The sequence below is a fragment of the Pholis gunnellus genome (genome assembly GCF_910591455.1).
Source record: "Pholis gunnellus genome assembly, chromosome: 2".
Taxonomy (NCBI): domain Eukaryota; kingdom Metazoa; phylum Chordata; class Actinopteri; order Perciformes; family Pholidae; genus Pholis; species Pholis gunnellus.
The window spans coordinates 4,699,055-4,717,835 of record NC_136536.1 but is presented as its reverse complement, the minus strand read 5'-3'; the positions used below and the strand labels follow the sequence as shown (position 1 = coordinate 4,717,835).

General features: G+C 41.4%; 1 protein-coding gene across 2 annotated transcripts; it reads left to right on the top strand.

Moving 5' to 3' along the window:
* Nucleotides 1–2,012: 2,012 nt before the first annotated feature.
* Nucleotides 2,013–10,990, top strand: syn2a (synapsin IIa; the record flags this gene model as incomplete). Of its 2 annotated transcripts, none has more annotated exons than XM_079182489.1 (11): nucleotides 2,013–2,353; nucleotides 7,882–7,939; nucleotides 8,040–8,131; nucleotides 8,322–8,478; nucleotides 8,594–8,683; nucleotides 8,800–8,862; nucleotides 9,023–9,165; nucleotides 9,253–9,327; nucleotides 10,316–10,418; nucleotides 10,563–10,703; nucleotides 10,856–10,990. In XM_079182489.1, 11 exons carry the CDS (start codon nucleotides 2,013–2,015, stop codon nucleotides 10,988–10,990), a joined length of 1,398 nt encoding a protein of 465 aa, XP_079038615.1. The 2 variants fall into 2 exon arrangements, with proteins under 2 accessions (XP_079038615.1, XP_079038614.1); XM_079182488.1 differs by having other exon boundaries at nucleotides 10,563–10,709.
* Between the last annotated feature and the right edge of the window lie 7,791 nt (nucleotides 10,991–18,781).

Here is an 18,781-nt window from a genome sequence, read left to right as displayed (position 1 = left end):
AACATCATTTATTTTTATACACCAAAATCACAAATGTTGCCTCAAAGGGATTTACAATCTGGACAACATAAAAACAACAACAAAGACAAAATCCCTCGTCCTTTAACAGGAGAAAAAATATCTAAAGTTATGCAACAGATATTGTGTATGAATAGTAACCAGGCAGAGTGACAGTCAAATTACAATATGAAGAAACAGAATGACGATATTAGTGCAAACATACAAGCTATAATTAGCTGGAGTGTGTCACTGTCATGGATTTAAAAGAAAAACTCCTCTATTCATGTGAAGCTCAGCTTTGACAAATGGTATTATTGTTGTTTTATTTAGGATGATTTAATATTGTATTACCAATTCCATTTTCTGTTCCATTTGCTAGAAACAGAAGAGTTTGTGATGTAACACAAATATACATATAATTTACTTGAAATTGTGAAAATATATATATATATATAAAGTATATATATATATATATATATATATATATATATGTAGAATGTGCAACATCAGGTTTATAAATAATAGCAGTAGAGTAATGAGAAGCTAATTTGGACAAAACATGAACTTACTCCACATGTATAGAGATCAAACAAATTCAATAGACAACGCATTATATTTCAACGTCCAAGTGTCCACAAGTTCAACTGTTATACAGCTTATGCACCGTAGGTTTGAGTCTTTCTGTGGAAGTAGCCTGATGCTATATTTACCACATTTTATCTAATCAACATTATCCTGACGGTGGCCTGTGCCACATCTCCTGATGGCCGAGGGAGTTTGCTCAAAGATCAGCTTTTAACCAGTCTGAGTGTGAGGGCACCCGTCAACGCGCAGCTTCATGCATTGTTTGGTAGAAAAATATTCACGTTGCCAATTCAAGATTCCATTGCCTTAGTAATAAGATGTATAACTCCTCAGTTTGTCCCTGAAGAGTCAATGTTTGTGTGTTTCAGATTTGCATGAACTGTGCAGCCCCCGCTTGACCAGTAAGTTGTATCGATGTGTTATTGATCTGTTTCCTGATGCATTTTCAAAATATCCATCTCTTACCGGTGACATGGAGCTCTGTGACGGTTTCATCACACAGCGTTAGTGCCTTCATATTCCTTGTATATACCAATTAAATCGTGAAACAGCAGCCTATGAATGCATTATAAGGAGGAGTACCAGTGACAGTCAGTTATTTTGGGGTTCAAAATTAGTAATGAACACACTTTTTTTTTGTGAAGTGGCAGATAATTTAGTACCCAATAAATATTGTAAGCAGTAATTTTGTGTACAGAAGTTAATGTTTAAATGAAAATGTAAGAGCAGATAATGATAAACTTTGCCACCCACAGTGGACAAGTGCTTCTGAAGTAAAGCGTGTCTTGTTGGCAAATTGTAATTTGTAAAATTGTAAACATAAGTGGCTGTATAAATCAATTAAGAGAGAGGATCTACTGCATGCATTTCAGTCTCAGGGGACTGCTGCTGACGTCCTCTCATTCAACATTGCCCACTAGTCCAAACAGCCATTTTAGATTTCACGGCTGCGTTTCACACACACAGAGAGACACTGTGCATGGACACAGGGCAGAAAAAAAAAACACACATGGAACAGCCGGAGCCGGAGGATGGCTATTATGAAGTACTGCTCTATACTTACACAGGAAACTCCTCTATTTTATATGCAGTGGTTCAAAGAAGCATGACGCCTATGAGGCAGCAGGGAATGGGGGAGGGGTAGAGAAGGCAGGCATGCACGCCAGTTAGAGTGCAGAAGAGGAGAGAACGAGATGAGGGAGGAGAGGCACAGCCTGGGCATCATTTGCAATGCTTGAGGAAAGCACAGGGAAGACGGGATTGGTCGAGGGAGAGTGTCGCGTCACCGCCAGTGAGGGGGAGCTCTGAGGATGCTCGCTGGGAGTTTGCATTGAGAGCTCAGCCATTATCAGCTGTACACTGGGAACGGGGACTCCTCTGCAGAATCATTTTTTCTTGTTGACTCTTCTGCCCTCTGAGCTGCAGCCATGAATTATTTGCGTCGGCGTCTCTCGGACAGCACGTTCATCTCCAACCTGCCCAATGGCTACATGACCGACCTCCAGAGGCCTGACGGCGCTCAGCCTGCTCCACCTGCCTCCCCCACCCCAGCCAAGTCTCCTACAACCGGGCCCACTCCCCCAGCCACTTCCCCTGCTCCAGAGAGGAAACCCCCGCAGTCTCAGTCCACCGGAGCGGGCTTCTTCAGCTCCATCACCAACGTTGTAAAGCAGACAGCTGCCTCAGCAGGGCTAGTGGAACAGACCCAAGTCACGACGCCTAAGAAGTTCAAGATTCTCCTGGTAATTGACGAACCACAACAGGAGTGGTAAGGAAATGTGTTGCTCTACTCTGTCTCCTCGAATCCTTTCTGGGCTGTGTGTCGTTTGTTTGCTCATCCTTCATGTTGATTTTTTTCTCCACGTGATTCCTTCGATGTAGCAGTGAGGTAAAGGGTTAAAGAGCCACTGAAACAACATGCATCGCGTGCCCTGCGGATGAGAATGGGCACTGCTGCTGTGGTTTGATGGTACAGCATGCCAGTGTTACGGTAATACAACGAGGCAGCCAATGCTTGAGCAAATACGGTCCATTGATTCACAGCGGTAATGACATTACACCAAGATGGATGCTTTTTATTGTCTTCTATTAAGATGAGCTTTTCTGTTGCATTGTTTTGTTGTACATATTGGAGAAATAGAAAGTAGGGTTTATGACAGCTGCCTGTAAAAAAAGAAAGATTAGTCTGTTAACTAAAATAACTGATAGTATTGTCATGTAATGTGGCATTTTGCCATTCTTAAAAATAGATGTCCCACAGGTTGTGCATAAGTGGGAAAGGTACATTATTTCTTTGGAGGCAGTCTAAATACTGCAGTGCTTTCCCTCCAGTCCTTTCCCTCCTATCTGTGAGCGGGTTTCCCCCCCGCTCACAGATAGGAGGTCACATGACATGCCCTGCGCTGACATGATTGTAACCAACTGCGGCACATGGTGCATAGGGCTCCATTAGCCGATCATACAAGTGGTGAGCAGTAGATAGGTAAGTAAAACATACAGTGAAATTAAATAGCATCATCCGCATGGTTATATTTCTCATCCAGCTCTGAGATGGGACCATTGTGTCATTAATGTTAAGAGTACAGGCTTTATGTTAAGGCATTTAAGCCGTTGCACTGACAGTTAATGTCCTGGGGGATCTTACTCAGAGGTAGCTTTAAACAAGTGTCTCTGTCAGTCAACGGCGGTACAGAGTTAAAGTGCTCTGAACGAGTATGCACACAGATTTAGAGGAAAGAATTTATTTTGAGACGGATATCTTGTCGAAAAGTACAGAATATGGTAATTCTATCCCCACACCATCAACACTTGTTTGCACAGCTGACATATTTTCCACAGCAAATGTGTGTGCTGGAGCTGTGCAGCTGGATACCCCACACAATTGCCCAGTCCTTCTATGTGACTTACATTTTCTCCTATTGTGTAGAATTTATGGACATTATTGTGCCTTACTTTTCTTTTTTTAATGCAATACAAGTGAGCAATATGAAAACAAAAAATGCAATACATATGACCAGCATGAAAACAAAGAAATCACACAAGGGGGATAACTAGACTCAAACAAACCGAAAACAAAAGAGCAAGCATTAACTGCGACAGCAACAACAACAAGAAAAAAAGACAGTATTCACCAAGAAGGATATAAAGGGAAATAAGAAGAAAATAAAATGGGCAGAATCTTCTGTAGTTATTTATTTATATTCTATAATGCCTCACTAACGTACAGCACAAAGAGACTGCTGGTATTCTGGCTTTGTGGACTCTTTAGGCTTTCACACGGCATGGAAATAAAATCTGAATAAAATCTTCATTCCCCTTCTTTAAGCATTGAACAACATCAGAATATTTGGTAGTTTATATCTGACGTGAAATGAACTGGGCCGTCACACTTGGAATCCGTCTATGCAGGATGTCATGTTGTACACGCGGGTGTCACATCAAGGTTTAATATGTCGTCTGTGCCTGACGGCCACGGTTTGCGGCCTTTCATTTTACACTGCCTAAGATACATATACAGCTGAATTCAATTGGATCTTTTGAGGAGATTGCCCCTAAAACACAACATATCACACAAATAGTAGGATCTCGGCTTCGCTGAGTCAGGAGGCCTTGCTGCAGCCACTTATCCTGTTTCTGTGTGCAGGACTAGCCATGTTTATAACATAACCGCTGATCAATATTAATAAGATCAGACCCTCGTCTGTAGGAGGGATGACAGCATTTTGCTGCACTTGTTCCACATTTGTTGTGAGCGGAAAGCAAGCAGCTTGTTGAGGAAAAAGAATTGCAGTGCAGTTCTGGCAGAGGAGCGCATTATAATCCATTAAACTAAAACCACGTCATTCACCAAAGGTCATTCCAATTGAGAATATTGAGTAGGTTGGGCTGCAAGTGATACAGTTTTTCACACTCCATTGTCCTTAGTGTCGGTATTTAACCATATCTGATATGAAGTAGTGTCTCCGTATTTGATGAAAAATGTCAAGTGACTTCCTGCGCTGACATTTATTCAAACGCAATGTCAGTCCATTGTGTTCATGATCTCCGCAGACTAGCATCGCTCATAATGGTTTCTTGCTTCATATATGTAATACACATCCACCGGGGAGAATCGGATAAAACACCTCATTTACAAAGGGCTTCCTCTGTCTGAGTGCTGCATCTATTTTTCATGACTGCTCAAGATCACCGAAGTGGGGAGTTCAGCACGAGGCTTGGTTTGTTTTGGTTGCTGTCGTGCGACCTTTCACCCAGTGGTTGTAAGTCAGTGTGCAGTACAAATCAATCTTAGTTTACTCAGTAGTAGTGTAGGTCTGCTTCGTTCACATTCAGTGTTGTGTAGCTTATAGATGTGTACGTTGTACCACCGTTCAAGAAGGTATTGTGCTATTAACTATAATTTAAAAAACAAATATCACGTGGATGATTCAGAGGAGAAAGCGTCAGAAAAAGTGCAGACGTGTCTGAAACGCCACATGCTTTGTATTCAGGTCTCACACAGGCGGGACGGAAACCGTAACAAATACAGCTGCTGCCAAGCTGTAAGAGGATGAAATGCGTCCTTAGCAGGTTTTTACTAAACCCCTAATATCCTCTGTAATGTTGGCACACCTTGAGACTGGCTCTTTATGTGCTGTATCTCATTTTGTGACGGGCTGTTTCAAGAGTTTTTTTTTCTGTCCGCCATCCGCAAATGGACGCCAGAGTTATGAGCACCGGTGGCTCCGAGACACAGAATGAAATCAGGAAAGAGTACTTCAGACTAATTGCATCTGGCAGATGACTCAGCCATCAGCATACATTTTTCAGTTCAAATGAGTCAAATCCCAGATGATATATATATATTTACATATTTCTTTGATATTTTATCAAGGACATTGCAATTAATTCTAGGTGTAGAGAAACAAAAATGTTGACCATTGCTAAAATTCTGTCTTTGCAAATGGACACCAGCTACCAGCAACAAACGAGGATTATCTTAATGTCTGAGATACTTTAATTATTACTCACAAACATGTACAATTTCACAGAAGGCTCTAAATGCAAAATGTCCTGCAATCTTAGAATCAGCCATATAAAGAAAACAGAGAACATTAATATCAGTATTTGAACAAGGACTTTGTTGTGTAACAGGTTGTGTTTAGAAGAATAGTTAACTTGGATAAAACGTGGGCTGATGAAACCATAAAGATTTCCAGAGTTACAGCACAGATAGAGACAGAAGCCCTCCGTCATTCAGACAGCCTTTCTGCTCGTTAGATGGAGCTGCCAGGCCTCTAGGGAGGTTTGTTTTGTGCCAGAAATACTGTGCTATAAATTGCTCTTACGACAGGAGGAGCAGATGTTCCACTGTCTTACCTATCAGACTAATGGCCGACGTGTACCGCTCTCTTATTCGCTCCATAAGGCCGCTCAATTTAAAGGAGGGGCATAGATTCCTTTCATTCAGTGTTCTACATTAAAAACATAGCGGGGGAGCTGTACTTGACAGGAATCAGAGCAGGATTCCTTTTTGTACTGTGAGCTTAACCTTTTTCAAACATTACTCACGTGTGAGAGTGAATGCTGAGCAGACATTAAAATTCAGCACGCACTCCCGCTAACCAAGCTCCCGGGTGAATCATCTGAATTAAAAAGATATTTCACAGTAATAAGATGATTTTGGCAATTTGTAAACCTGCAACCATTAATGAAGTCGCTTCATTTTTCTCTCGTCGATATTGGCTCACTCTTAAAATCACAAAAGAGGAACGCGTTTTTTTGTCTTATTTGGTTTCTCATGTCATTTAATTCAAGTCACGAGGACACGTTTGATTCTTACAAATTAATGATCCGAGGAAACATCTCAGTGAGCAGTTAGGCTCAGTGCCCGCTGAGGCTAACTCCAGCTTTAATGCCAGAACGATATAATGGTAAAGGCAGAATTATTGCTAATACATAACAATAACGTCCTTCGTTTTGTTTTGGGATGAAAGCTAGATTTTAACCAGAGAAGCTGGTTCCTGTCAAACCATGCATATTAATGCCTAATAACTGATGGCGTCCTCTTTGAACGTGGGGCTTCCATGCTCAGCATGCTGAGCTGGACTCTGCAGTGATCAGACACAGCATGATGCTCCCTCCACACAACCGTTCCCCACGCTGACAAAGATTACAATTTAAACAGCAAAATAAAGTCAGAGTGTGTGTTTGTTTCTCTTGGTGGTGTTTTGGAAGCACCGTCTCAGTTTACAGTCTGCATTGGCACACAGCATTCATCACAGTGCAGGCTATGGCTTTTCATTTTCACAGATATAGGAGCACTGATTCATATTTTAATGCTTGTTTTCCACCACAGCCAAATAGTTCCCTGTGCCCCAATTAGCTTGGGAATGAATTATTCAGCTTTAGCGCCGCACTAAATTGGCAGGGAGCGCAGGATACGTGACAGCGGGGTGATACGAACTCAGAGGAAGACGCAGTGAGAACTCCACATCAGGTCGTCTAAATGTATCAACACAGCCTCACTGAAACATGGACATTCTGCAAATCCTGTTGTGTAAAAATGGGTTTCACAATATCCTGCATCGCACCAATTTACACACACAGGCTGTTGCACTGCAGCAGATGGCTGTTGGTATATGAGCTTGAAGCTGTGGAAAGGAAACCTGACATTTTTTTAGTATATTGATTTACTGTAGATCACCCAGTAGTTTCTACAGCTATAAGCTTATGTTGTCCGGCCCAACCCCAGAAAATACACAAAGAAATCTAACTCCTTGTTAACACCGACGTTGTCTGGCTTCTGCAGCTTCCAATGCCGAAAGATTTCCACCTCACCAGTGATTTAGGGAGGAAAAAAAGAAAAAGAAGGGCCCGCCTGTGTCATTTTTATTCGAGCAGACGCTCTGTTTTAAAAAGTGCCGAATCACATCACAAGTGAAGCCATTTTCTGAATAGGAATGCTACCTGTGCATCGTCCTTTATTAACCCCACTGTGTGTTACTGCCAGTGGACCAGGCAGTAATTGCACGTGTGTGCGTATGATGTCGACGGCTTGGCTTTAAAGATGATGCAGCCTGGTAAAGTGTTGTAATATTTTAGCGCTATATCCTCGTTGAAGGGAAGAAGTGTGAGAGAGGCTGTGTATCAGCAGTTTGAAGAGCGTGAAAGGGAGCATTTGTCTGCTCTGTATATATACACTCAACATGAATTCACATTACAGGTTGTTGTCATTTTTTTTAACACAAATCTCTATTTTAGGAATCCTTATTCTGTTTTTACATCAAGTTGATGAATTGTTTCTGTTTTAATTAGGGCGAAATTGTTCCGGGGAAAGAAAATACATGGAGATTACGACATCAAAGTGGAGCAGGTACGTTCTGCCAAGCCGGTGTTCTCCGTTTTAAATACTTTTGTAAAGAGAAGTCGAGGCCCTCTGTCCTCACACACTTCTCAAATCATTGACTCCTCAGGCTGAATTCAATGAGATCAACATTGTGGCTCATGCCAACGGGACCTGCAACGTTAACATGCAAGTCCTCAGAAATGCTACCAAGGTTATCAGGTGAGACACACACACACACACACACATACACACGCAAGAAGACAGAAAAGATGTACCCACCGAAGTCAACATTTAGCATATTTTAATCATGTTGTGTTTCCACCCACGGTGCTGACTGATTGATCCTCATTGCTATCATCACTTATCACAGTTTGTTATTTTTTTTCTCTGCTATGATTTAATTTTCCAGGTCATTCAAGCCAGACTTTGTCCTCATTCGTCAACATGCCTTCAGTATGACCCAGAATGAAGATTTTCGCAACCTGATCATTGGCCTGCAGTACGGAGGCGTCCCATGCATCAACTCGCTCGAGTCCATCTACAACCTGTGTGACAAGCCATGGGCGGTAGGCGCTCAATAATAATGATCTATTCTCTGTCTGAATACATAACTGTAATTTGCTCTGTGATGTGATTTGTACAAAAGTTATACATGATTTATTTACCTTTCTGTGTGTCCAGTTTGCCCAACTAATCAACACCCACAGGAAGCTGGGTGCAGAGAAGTTCCCTCTGATCGAGCAGACGTTTTACCCAAACTACAAGGAGATGGTGAGTACACACTTTTGTTACTGCATTCAAAGATTGTTCCAAAGTGTTTGTGCTAATTTGCAAATTTAAGATGAACGTATGAAGCAGGATATAAGGCAAGAACGTTCTAACTTTAGGTGAGCATGCCGTCATTCCCTGTTGTTGTGAAGATTGGACACGCCCACTCCGGTATTGGAAAGGTATGGAGATTTTTCTTCTTGCAGTAATATGAAAGAATGCATCAATGTGTTTTGCTATGAACTTTAGCCATATTAAAAATTCAGCTAATTCAAGCAATTTCAGTATCATCAATGTATCACAACGCTTGGTTCTGTCTCATGCGTCTGTTTTTGTTTACAGGTGAAGGTGGACAATCACAGTAAGTTCCAGGACATAGCCAGTGTCGTGGCTCTCACGCAGACGTACACCACCACAGAACCCCTCATCGACTCCAAGTACGACATCAGAATCCAGAAGATCGGCACTGACTACAAAGCCTACATGTATGTACAGTTACGCTTCCTCTACTCCAGTTTAACAAGTAAACAAGAAACAAAACAGTTGTAATGTGTGTGCTTAACACGCTGCAGGAGAACGTCTATATCTGGAAACTGGAAGACCAATACTGGCTCAGCTATGCTGGAGCAGGTGGCCATGACTGATCGGTGAGTGAAGAAGAATCCAATACAGAAAATATGCAGAAACGCTGACAAAAACGCCTAGAGCTAGCTAAAAACATCAGATTTCAAAAATCTAGATCACTTAAAACTGACATTTGGACAAAAAGCTTGCTGCACACGTAACGTTCGGAATACTGAATGTCAAGATGTTAGTTTTCCCACTCCTCCTGCAGATGCCTCACTTTTGTCTTCTTAAAGACTCAGTTTTTCGGTCCGGCAGCTTGTAAAAACTTAGTTCTGGCTTCTTTGCCATGTAGGCAGTGCATCTCACCACACTGCAGCTTTTAGGCATTTTTATGCTTTTTTGTCAGCAGACAAAAGAGACAAGGAGGCACCTTCACCCAATGCAAAGTCAATGAGAGCGATGGATTGTTTTCCCACCACCGCTGACCTAAATGCGCTCTGTCTTTGAAGAGCGGGGCAGGGATGAAGCATTTTTATAGGCCAGCCCCAGATTTATTAGCATCATCTTGGTTCCCTCAACAAAAAGCCAATTGAATTTTTCCATTGAGTTTAGTATTATTGCAGAATAAAAACCTCTGTGGCGAACACAAGTTTATGATTCTTCTTGTTCAGCAAGATAATCTTAAGAAAATCAATACCACTTTTAGGATTTTTGAAGCGTGAATGCAATCGGTAGAAGTGAAAAGATAACGTTAGGCTATAAACAAACTACTATTTCAGGCATTTAACCAAAAACCCGTTAAAGTAACCATCGACTTCGAGACAAGGGAACCGATAAAATAATGAACTCATTTCCGGGTTTTGGGACTCATTCCTGCACCACTCTACTCTCTATACAAAGACAAATGTTTGATTTTATTGTAGCAAATCATCTCAGGTTCATTGATTATGTTACTTGTGGAATATTAGCAAGCACCTCCCGGTGCGTTGACCTGTTTGCTGTGATCAGCTGCGACAATCAGTGTCTCATTATGCTGCAACTGGTTTTGAGTCATGCATTTTTGTTCAGGTACAAGCTGTGGGTCGACACCTGCGCAGAGATTTTCGGGGGTCTGGACATTTGCGCAGTCAAAGCTATCCACGGGAAAGATGGCAAAGATTTCATCACAGAGGTAGGAGTCTGATTGAAAGCTTGCAATGATTAAACCTGTTCCGTCAGGTCAAATATTTCAGTATATCAGTCTGTAAAGAATAGAGTACGACATATGTGTCCACTTCCCTTTCTCTCTGCTTCAACCATCCTCCATGCGGCACAGGTGGTGGGCTCTTCTATGCCCCTGGTGGGGGAGCACCAGGCCGAGGACAGGCAGCTCATCGCAGACATGGTGCTGGCAGAGATGAACCAGTCGGCGGAGAGGGAAGCTAATGCTCCCCAGAGACCCACCACCATACAGCCATCCCAGGTATAGTCACACACGGGCACAGAGATTAGAAACATGTGGCTTGTGTTAGTTGAGCACCATTGTCGATATACATAATATTCAAGATATTTGTTTTACAACAATCACAGTTGTTGCAGGATGAATAAGATATCTCTTTATCATTTCAGGGAGCCGGCCAGAAGGGAGAGATCGTCGGCGAACCCACTAAAAATGGTGCTGGGCACCCGCCTCAAGGTTGTCTGCAGTACATTCTCGACTGTAATGGCGTTGCAGTGGGTCCAAAACCAGTCCAGGCCAACTGAGCCAAGTCCAGGGGAAAGGGAGGAAGTCTCAAAGTCTAGATAAACGACGACGTACCTTAGCGGAACACAAGCGCAGACGTGTGTGTTTGTGGACGCTAATATAGCTAGAATCAGATCTCGGTGACGTGCGCTCGGTACAGCTGAGTGCTCGCCTGGACTGTGTTTTTAACTCTATGCAGTGTCAAAATGTACTGTCTACTTGTTGACCTGTTTGTGTGCTTGTATAGGTCACCTATGTTTCGGTAGCTGTGGTTTTTCCTTTGGGGCCGTTGTTGATGATGTAAAAAGCAGATTGTGCCTACACTTGAGTGCTGCTCTGTGCTACCTGTTTGACCCAGCTATGGATCTTTTATTTGCCCCCCCCCCCCATTTTTCTGTTTTCTACTTTGGTGTGTACCTTTAGATATTGTTCAAACGTGCAGTTTGAAGTTTGTGTATATATATATCAGTATGTATACAGTACGTGAGTGTGTATGGCTGTAGTGGTGATTATTTTCATACTTATACTAATAGATATTTATTTTTGTTTTGCATGATTGAAACAAAGGAAGGTGCAAGTCAGTTATTGATGTCCAATCAAGTGGGATGTTCCTGTAACATCGCTGTTTTGCCCCAGCTGTGTTCCCTGTGATTCATGCATCGTGAATGTGTCATAAGAAATGAGTATTATATAAGTTCCACGGGATACGTGTTTTCATTACCAAACAGTGTGCGTACACATACAGCAGAGACACACAGTATGTGGCCTTTTTTTTTAGAGTTAACTTTACATCTATATTGTCAGAATGTCACCAGAAAATAGATCATTTAGAGTGAGGATTCTAATAGATGGACACGTAATAAATAGTACAAATTAGATTTATTAAAGATTTTATTACGTCGCGCAGGTGTCTGCACGCACAACTTAAATATATTTATATCATTTTTAACCAAAGAATAAATGATTTGCTTTCAATCAGTCTTTGCACTACAGTAACCCACCATGTAAATATCAGTGAGGGGACTGTTATTCTGTTATTACTGCCGTTTGTCACATGGAGTGCGTCATTTCACCAGAGCATTCCAGGACAATACGTGTCTGTTGATAATCACAGTGAGCTGATGCTGTATTCAAAAATGTTTTTTTATTCTGTGTTTAGTTGTGTGTGTGGAGGCAGACATTGCGGCTGATAATGAAACGGTGTATAATGTGCGACCCCCCCCCCCCCCCCCCCCCCCCCCCCCCCCCCGGTGGCCCTCACACTGGATATTGGATCATGGTGGTGTTGCCATGACAACAATGCAAGTGCTCTGAGGTTTCGTGCGGACAGTCAAAGATTCAACACTCTTCCTGTGCAATATAGATCCTTTGTTTTTAACTCAATAACGTGTTTATTTTGAAATCAGATCTTCCATCGAATTAATTCAAAAAGCTATAGTCATCATCCACACATGGAATTGTTTTAAAAACCCTTTTTTTTTTACACAAATGTCACAATCACTCGGTCGTTGTCCGGTCGGCTTTTTGTGGAGGCCATTCCATATATCAAATACCCTAAATGGTGAAACAGCTAAAAAGCAACCAAATCAACTGTAAAAAGAAATCTGTACCGTTTTCCAGCAATTTATTTGTTACTGTAGTAAACAATATGTTCAGCAAGCTCTGTGTGCAGTTCTTTTTTCCAAATTGTTTAAAGTGCCATTGTATCTGTGAGCGTATCCTTGTAAAAGCCATGCCTGCGGCTTTATGGGTGTGTTGTTCTGTTTAATAGGAATTATGCCATGGCATTGATTTACAAGGGAGGAGCGTGCAGAGGTACCCCAGCTGCATGGTCAGACCTTGGTTCGGTGATCGTGATTGAATATCTGATAAATTATAACTGGACGTGTTTATTTGGCCATTGTGTGTTGAGGTGAAACTTATATCTTCAGACCTGCAGGACTGTAACTATTTAGGGTACATGGGTAATTTGCTAAATAGATGTACTTTTAAAACCGGTGTTGGACTGTTTAAATCAAGATCAGAGTACAATATATTGTGGAAAAAAAATTCCATTCTGGATATTTCCCCTCTGTCACTGGCAATAAAGCTTCCTTTGCAATATTTGGTCTGTGTCCTCAACTGTGTGATGTTGTTATATTATTTCTTCGTGAAAATCCAAAGTTGTATATGCAGTGAAGGGAGGAGGCCACTCTTAACAGATCATACACACTCTGCTTCCAATGCATGAAGTGATATCTGTGTTGTGATAATGTATTCCCACTGCTTTGTTTGTGTCTTTATTTTACAGTGTCCGTCTTACACGTTAACAATGCGGGATTAGTGTATTTGTGTCAGAACATGCATTACTATGAACATATAACATCACATTCCAAGCTTTCATTCATCACTCTGTCTTCATTGTTAAAATGCCTGAATATCACAAATATCTCTTGTGCTGAAATTAGGGGGCCGAGTGGAACCCCAAGGACTTCTTTCACAAAGGCCTGCAGGATGTAAACTTAAGGCTCAGCCCGGCAGCAAAGCTTTCTCAGTCTGCGAACCAACAATCTAGCACCTTGAGCAACCAGCAGTCTCTGCTGGAAGAGCAAGTTGCTGAGGAAAAAAAGACACAAGGACGTCCCCTGCTGAAGTAAGAGTGAATAGCTTCAGTCACTGTTCAAATAAGGACCATAAAAAACGTATTTGAATTGTTCAAGCAGAATACTCACTTGTTAAATCACACTCAGTAGCCACTTTATTAGGCACACCTGCACCATCTGATGCGATCCAATACAACAGCCCTGCCATAAACTCCACCTTTACAATATAATAATGTTCAGTTTTTGGGAAGAATATGTAAAAATCGAATATGTTTATTAATTAGGTCGTAGTTAAAGGTGGTGCTGTACTGGACTACATTATATTGAGAGGTGTTTCTAATTTGTTGTCCTCTTAATGGGCAGAATATGGGCAGAATATCAGACATTCAGAAATAAAAAGTAGAATTTATGGCAAAGCTGTTGTATTGGAATGTACAGGTGTGCCTAGTAAAATGACTACAGAGTGTATATCCTGACTGCCTTTGCACTTACACATAAATTCACGATTCTTTTGTCTTCCAGCAAATCCCAGCCCCTGATCAGTGCTTTTGGTCTGAGAGACGCATCCTTTGTCTCACACTGCCACAACGCAATTTGGGGAAGTCCTTTGGAAGTCTGAAGCATTATTTTCAACCTTGATGATTCCCCAACTGCTCACCTGCATGTTTGCTTATAGCTTTACACAAAATAGTTACTATCATAGTGTACATTAGTGTGCCCTGTCAATGATATGATATGAACAAAGCTGTAAGGTGAATGTCTTTCCAAAATGATATGTACTCAAGGGAATAATTATCTTTGTGATTGTTTCACTAGAAATGTATTTTTCTCACCTTCTGAATTGTGGTCATAGTGATTATCATGAATAAATTCCGTGAACTAAATAGTGGTTTTAGCGGTTATTTTGTTTTCTGCCTCAGAAAATATTGAAATTTCAAATTGACTAACGGCTGTTTTTTGTTGTCAGCCATCTTGTCTCTTAGAAACGCTGCATCTTGTCTGGCACGAGGGGAACTTCACTGTTTAACTGTCAGTGTGAAAACAAAAATACCTTTAAAAAATATTGTGAAGCCAAGTTGCCATTGTCCAGTTATTCTACATAAACGTTACCCTTGGTTTAGCACCTAAGCTCAACAGCTAGCTGTAGCCACCTAGCTAGCTATGTTCTGTAACGTTAAGCTACGACCGCTTTTATTCCTCTGAAGCGGGAAATATAAAATATGTACACTGTATATATAGTTAGCTTATAAGCTAGTGGTTGGCAAGGTTAAGGTTAGCTGGTTTCCCTTGGTAAAATTTAGATTTAATGTTAGCCTGTGTTAACTTCAAGTAGCGGTCGTTGTAACGTTAGCCACTATGTGTGTGTGCACCTTTGGTGGGTCCTGAGCAAAATAACAAATTGAATCTGTTAGTGAAGCCTTAAAAGTTTGGTAACCTTTGCTTTAGGCTGCAAGTGTCACATGAGCTGAATGGCGTTTGCTTTATATTTATTTGCAAATTCTTGTTCATCTCATAAATGAAACCCTTTCAGATCAGCTAAGCTTTACAACTTCACAGAGTTCTGAAATATTGTACTGGTTTCCAAGAGTTCATTGATGCTGACAAAAGGTTTAAAATGTTTATTGCTAAACTTGGTTTTCTGAATGGAGATAATGGCAGACGGGCAAGGCAGCGGCTGAACAGACGGGAACGGGAAGCTGGGTTTGACGGCTGAGAGAGTGAGCAGGAAGGCAGGAGATTGGGAACCAAGAACAGCTGACAGGTAGGCGGAGAACTGAGTTCAAAGAAACAGATTGTTACCTCAGAGACAGAAACCCCAGGAACTCTCACAAAAACTATTTTTAGCCTGAGAACGTAGCTATAACTGGAACAGACGGAATGATCTAACGAAGACTGGTAGGAAAGCCAGTGGGGTGAAATAGTTCAGCAGTTGATAAGGTGATTAAACTCAGGTGTGCCAGCTGCCAGAGCTCAGATGCAGTCGTAGCCCCCCCCCCCCCCCCCCCCCCACCACACACACACACACACACACACACACACACACACACACAGAAAACAGGAGACACACAGGAGACAGAGACCATGACATTAAGCCCTACAGCTTCTGTATTTAAGCATTACCGCAATGCTTTGTTGTGCCATGTCTGCCTCAAAGACTGATTTTTCAAGGTTTCTGTACCTAAACTTATTGGAATATTAGCAGTAAACTTTTTAATGATGCTACAGATGATGAATGTTTAGCTTTTGTACATTTTCATGGATTTTCTATCCTACCTTGTATTTTATTCACACATGTAGTGTAGCTCCAATTTTTGCACCTTTAAATGCCTGATAATATGTTTAACACATTAACACATTAAGCTGTTTTTATTTTACTTTATTCTTTTTCAGTTAAGCATAATTAACACACAATGGATTTTAATGACACGGTGAGAGGAAGCTGTAAATGAGGTTCTGACTCTTAAAGTGAATTCAATAAAATGTAATTAACTTTTTATTAAAATATTGACCATATGAAAGAAAATATTATACAATAGACGAAGGCACATAATTTGCTAACCAAAGCTTATTGGCTTTTTAACACTCCTTATTACTGCACTGTTTTGGTGTTTTTGCACACAAATTTGCTGATATGCAACATATACGTATAATCTACACTAGTTTGACATTTGTTACGGTGTAGTAGGTGTACCCAAATGCTGGTGAAGTTAGAGGGGGGGCTGGTGACTGGAGAAACAAGGCATTACATTACACAGTAGCTGACTCAATGATCTGGCAAAGAATGAGTGAAGAATTTGGGTTGATGAACTTTAACATTGATGATTAGATGGGTTGCAGGTGTGCGGCTTTGAACAGGTGAATCAGGTTGGCAGCGATGAGTCGGGAGCTGGGAAAGTGAGACCGACACATGCAGTCATAGAGGGACAGACGGGACAGCTGGAAACAAAGGGGAGAGGGAGACACGAGAGAAAATTATTATATAACAATTATTATTCATCAAGGACGGTATCCTTATATACAATGTGAAGACATTCTGAAACCTTTAAGACATGTTTTAAGACATGTAGTTGTGTCTTATGTTGAGCATTATGGAAGTGACATCTATTCCTGCTCAGTCATTGAAAAATTCAGAATTTATGAATATGCAAATATTTGCATGCCAAATGTTTAACTGGACACAAGCTGTCTATTCTTCAACATGTTTAACAATAGTGCACGTATCCATGTAGCCCAAGAATGTGTTAAAAGTTATTCTAATACCATTTCTGATTTGTTGTTCTGACTGATAGGATGTCTTGGTTTACATCCTCGTGTTACTCATGACAGTGATACTGGTCAGGCATCAGCATTGGTACACGTGAGCGGACTTAAAGGGATGAGGGTTTGACCCCTCATGAGTTTGCAACAAAGGTTGCTAGAGTGCCCCGTTGGATGCCCCTGTGGTAGATAGAATATAATGAAGTGCCCTCTAGGGTGGCCTTACAATTAAGTAGACACAATTCAATAAATCGTTCCATTCAGTTTTGTTCGTATGGCCCAATATCACAAATTGGCCCTCAGAGGGCTTTACAATCTGTACAGCATACAACATCCTCTGTCCTTGGAGCCTCGCTTCAGAAAAGGAAAAACTCTCAAAAATAAAAAACATTTATAAAAAGGAAGAGACCTCAGGAACAGAACTGAAGACGATGCAGTGCCGTGGGAGCTGCTCTACACGCTAGAAAACCATCTGCATGCTGATGCCCTTTTTGATTTTTTTTCCGGCCCTGCCCCTCAGACAGCCACTGCTGCTTCACTTTCTGTCTACAGATGAATCATGAGTAATGGCTGCAGAGACCCTTCTATGTGCTGATGGGATGCTGAGCAAGTCTGAGATACTGGAGCTTGACGACGAATCAGACTAGCACAAATGTTATTGTGCAAATTCAGTGCTGTTTGCATTCAAACCGACCTCTGCAAACATCTCCCATATATAGAATATGTTCATCTTTCCGTATTCGTGAGGCTTCCAGATGGTGCTTTTTGATGATGCTGAGGTGCTTTCCCCCCCCCCCCCCCTCCTCATAATAAACCACACTGACGTGGCCCGGTGGCAGTAAAAGCCTCAGAAGAACTCTTGAGGAGTCACACTTCCGGCCCTGACGCTCCAGCGGAGGAGCTTCCGTCTAGACTCCTCCCAGCTGTCCTTCAAGCTGCTGCGCAACATGAAGAACTCAGGCCCCCGTGGATGCTCGCCGCACTGACCATCTGCTGAAGAACCTCCATCCCATAATGAGGGGGAGAATGTAAAGGTGCAGATTCAATAAACACGGGTAATCATTGAATCACACTATAACACATTATATAACAAAACATGGTTTCTTTTTAATATTCACTGCGTTCACTGTTTCAAAATATATCAGCACTACTGCCTTCACAGATGGTTTCTGTAAACAACCCAGTAGACATACAGAGCTTCTTGCTGCCATCTGCTGGTAGAGATGAAGCACAGTGGGGCCTCCGTACAATACATATCTGTGTTATTTTGGTTACATAATTAGCCACTTGAGCTGCAGCAGTGGGCCTTCAGTTTGTCACAGAATTGATGAAACCACTTTAACGACAATCACGACGCATATACGCTGCAGTGTAGGTTGCAGTTACAGCATGATGGATAACGATGCAGCCTTCTAATGCGGGTCAAATAGAATATAAAACTCATGAATATCAAAATGATGGGTTTTTTATTGTCAGATAAAGTTGGAGGCCATTACAGAGAGAGGCAAGCAGCCGTCTTGGCAGACACTATTAAATTGATCGCAGGACTCATTTCATAGATCGGTGCACAAGTATAGAAAATGTCTTTGTTCCTTTTAATCCACATTGTTGGATTTGCGTTGCTCTCCAGTGAAGTGAGAGAAACGTCAGTTCTTTTTAATTCACAATACATTTTCCCTGGAAATGAAACAACTTTTAAGTTCCATAAGATTCGTAATTAGTATACATATATACATACACACAGATATATATATTTCTACTCTATTAGTCGTCTCACGACCCCTCAGATGTGTCTTGTGATCCTTTAGAGGGCCCTGAGCCCTAGATTAAGAACCACTGGACTAAACTACAGAACTGTATATAAATGTGTTCAAACAGTGAAATGGGGGACATTCTTCTGCAGAAAGAGTACTTTTACTTTTGATATTTTAAGTACATTTAGCCGATACTACTTTTGTACCTAACTAAAGG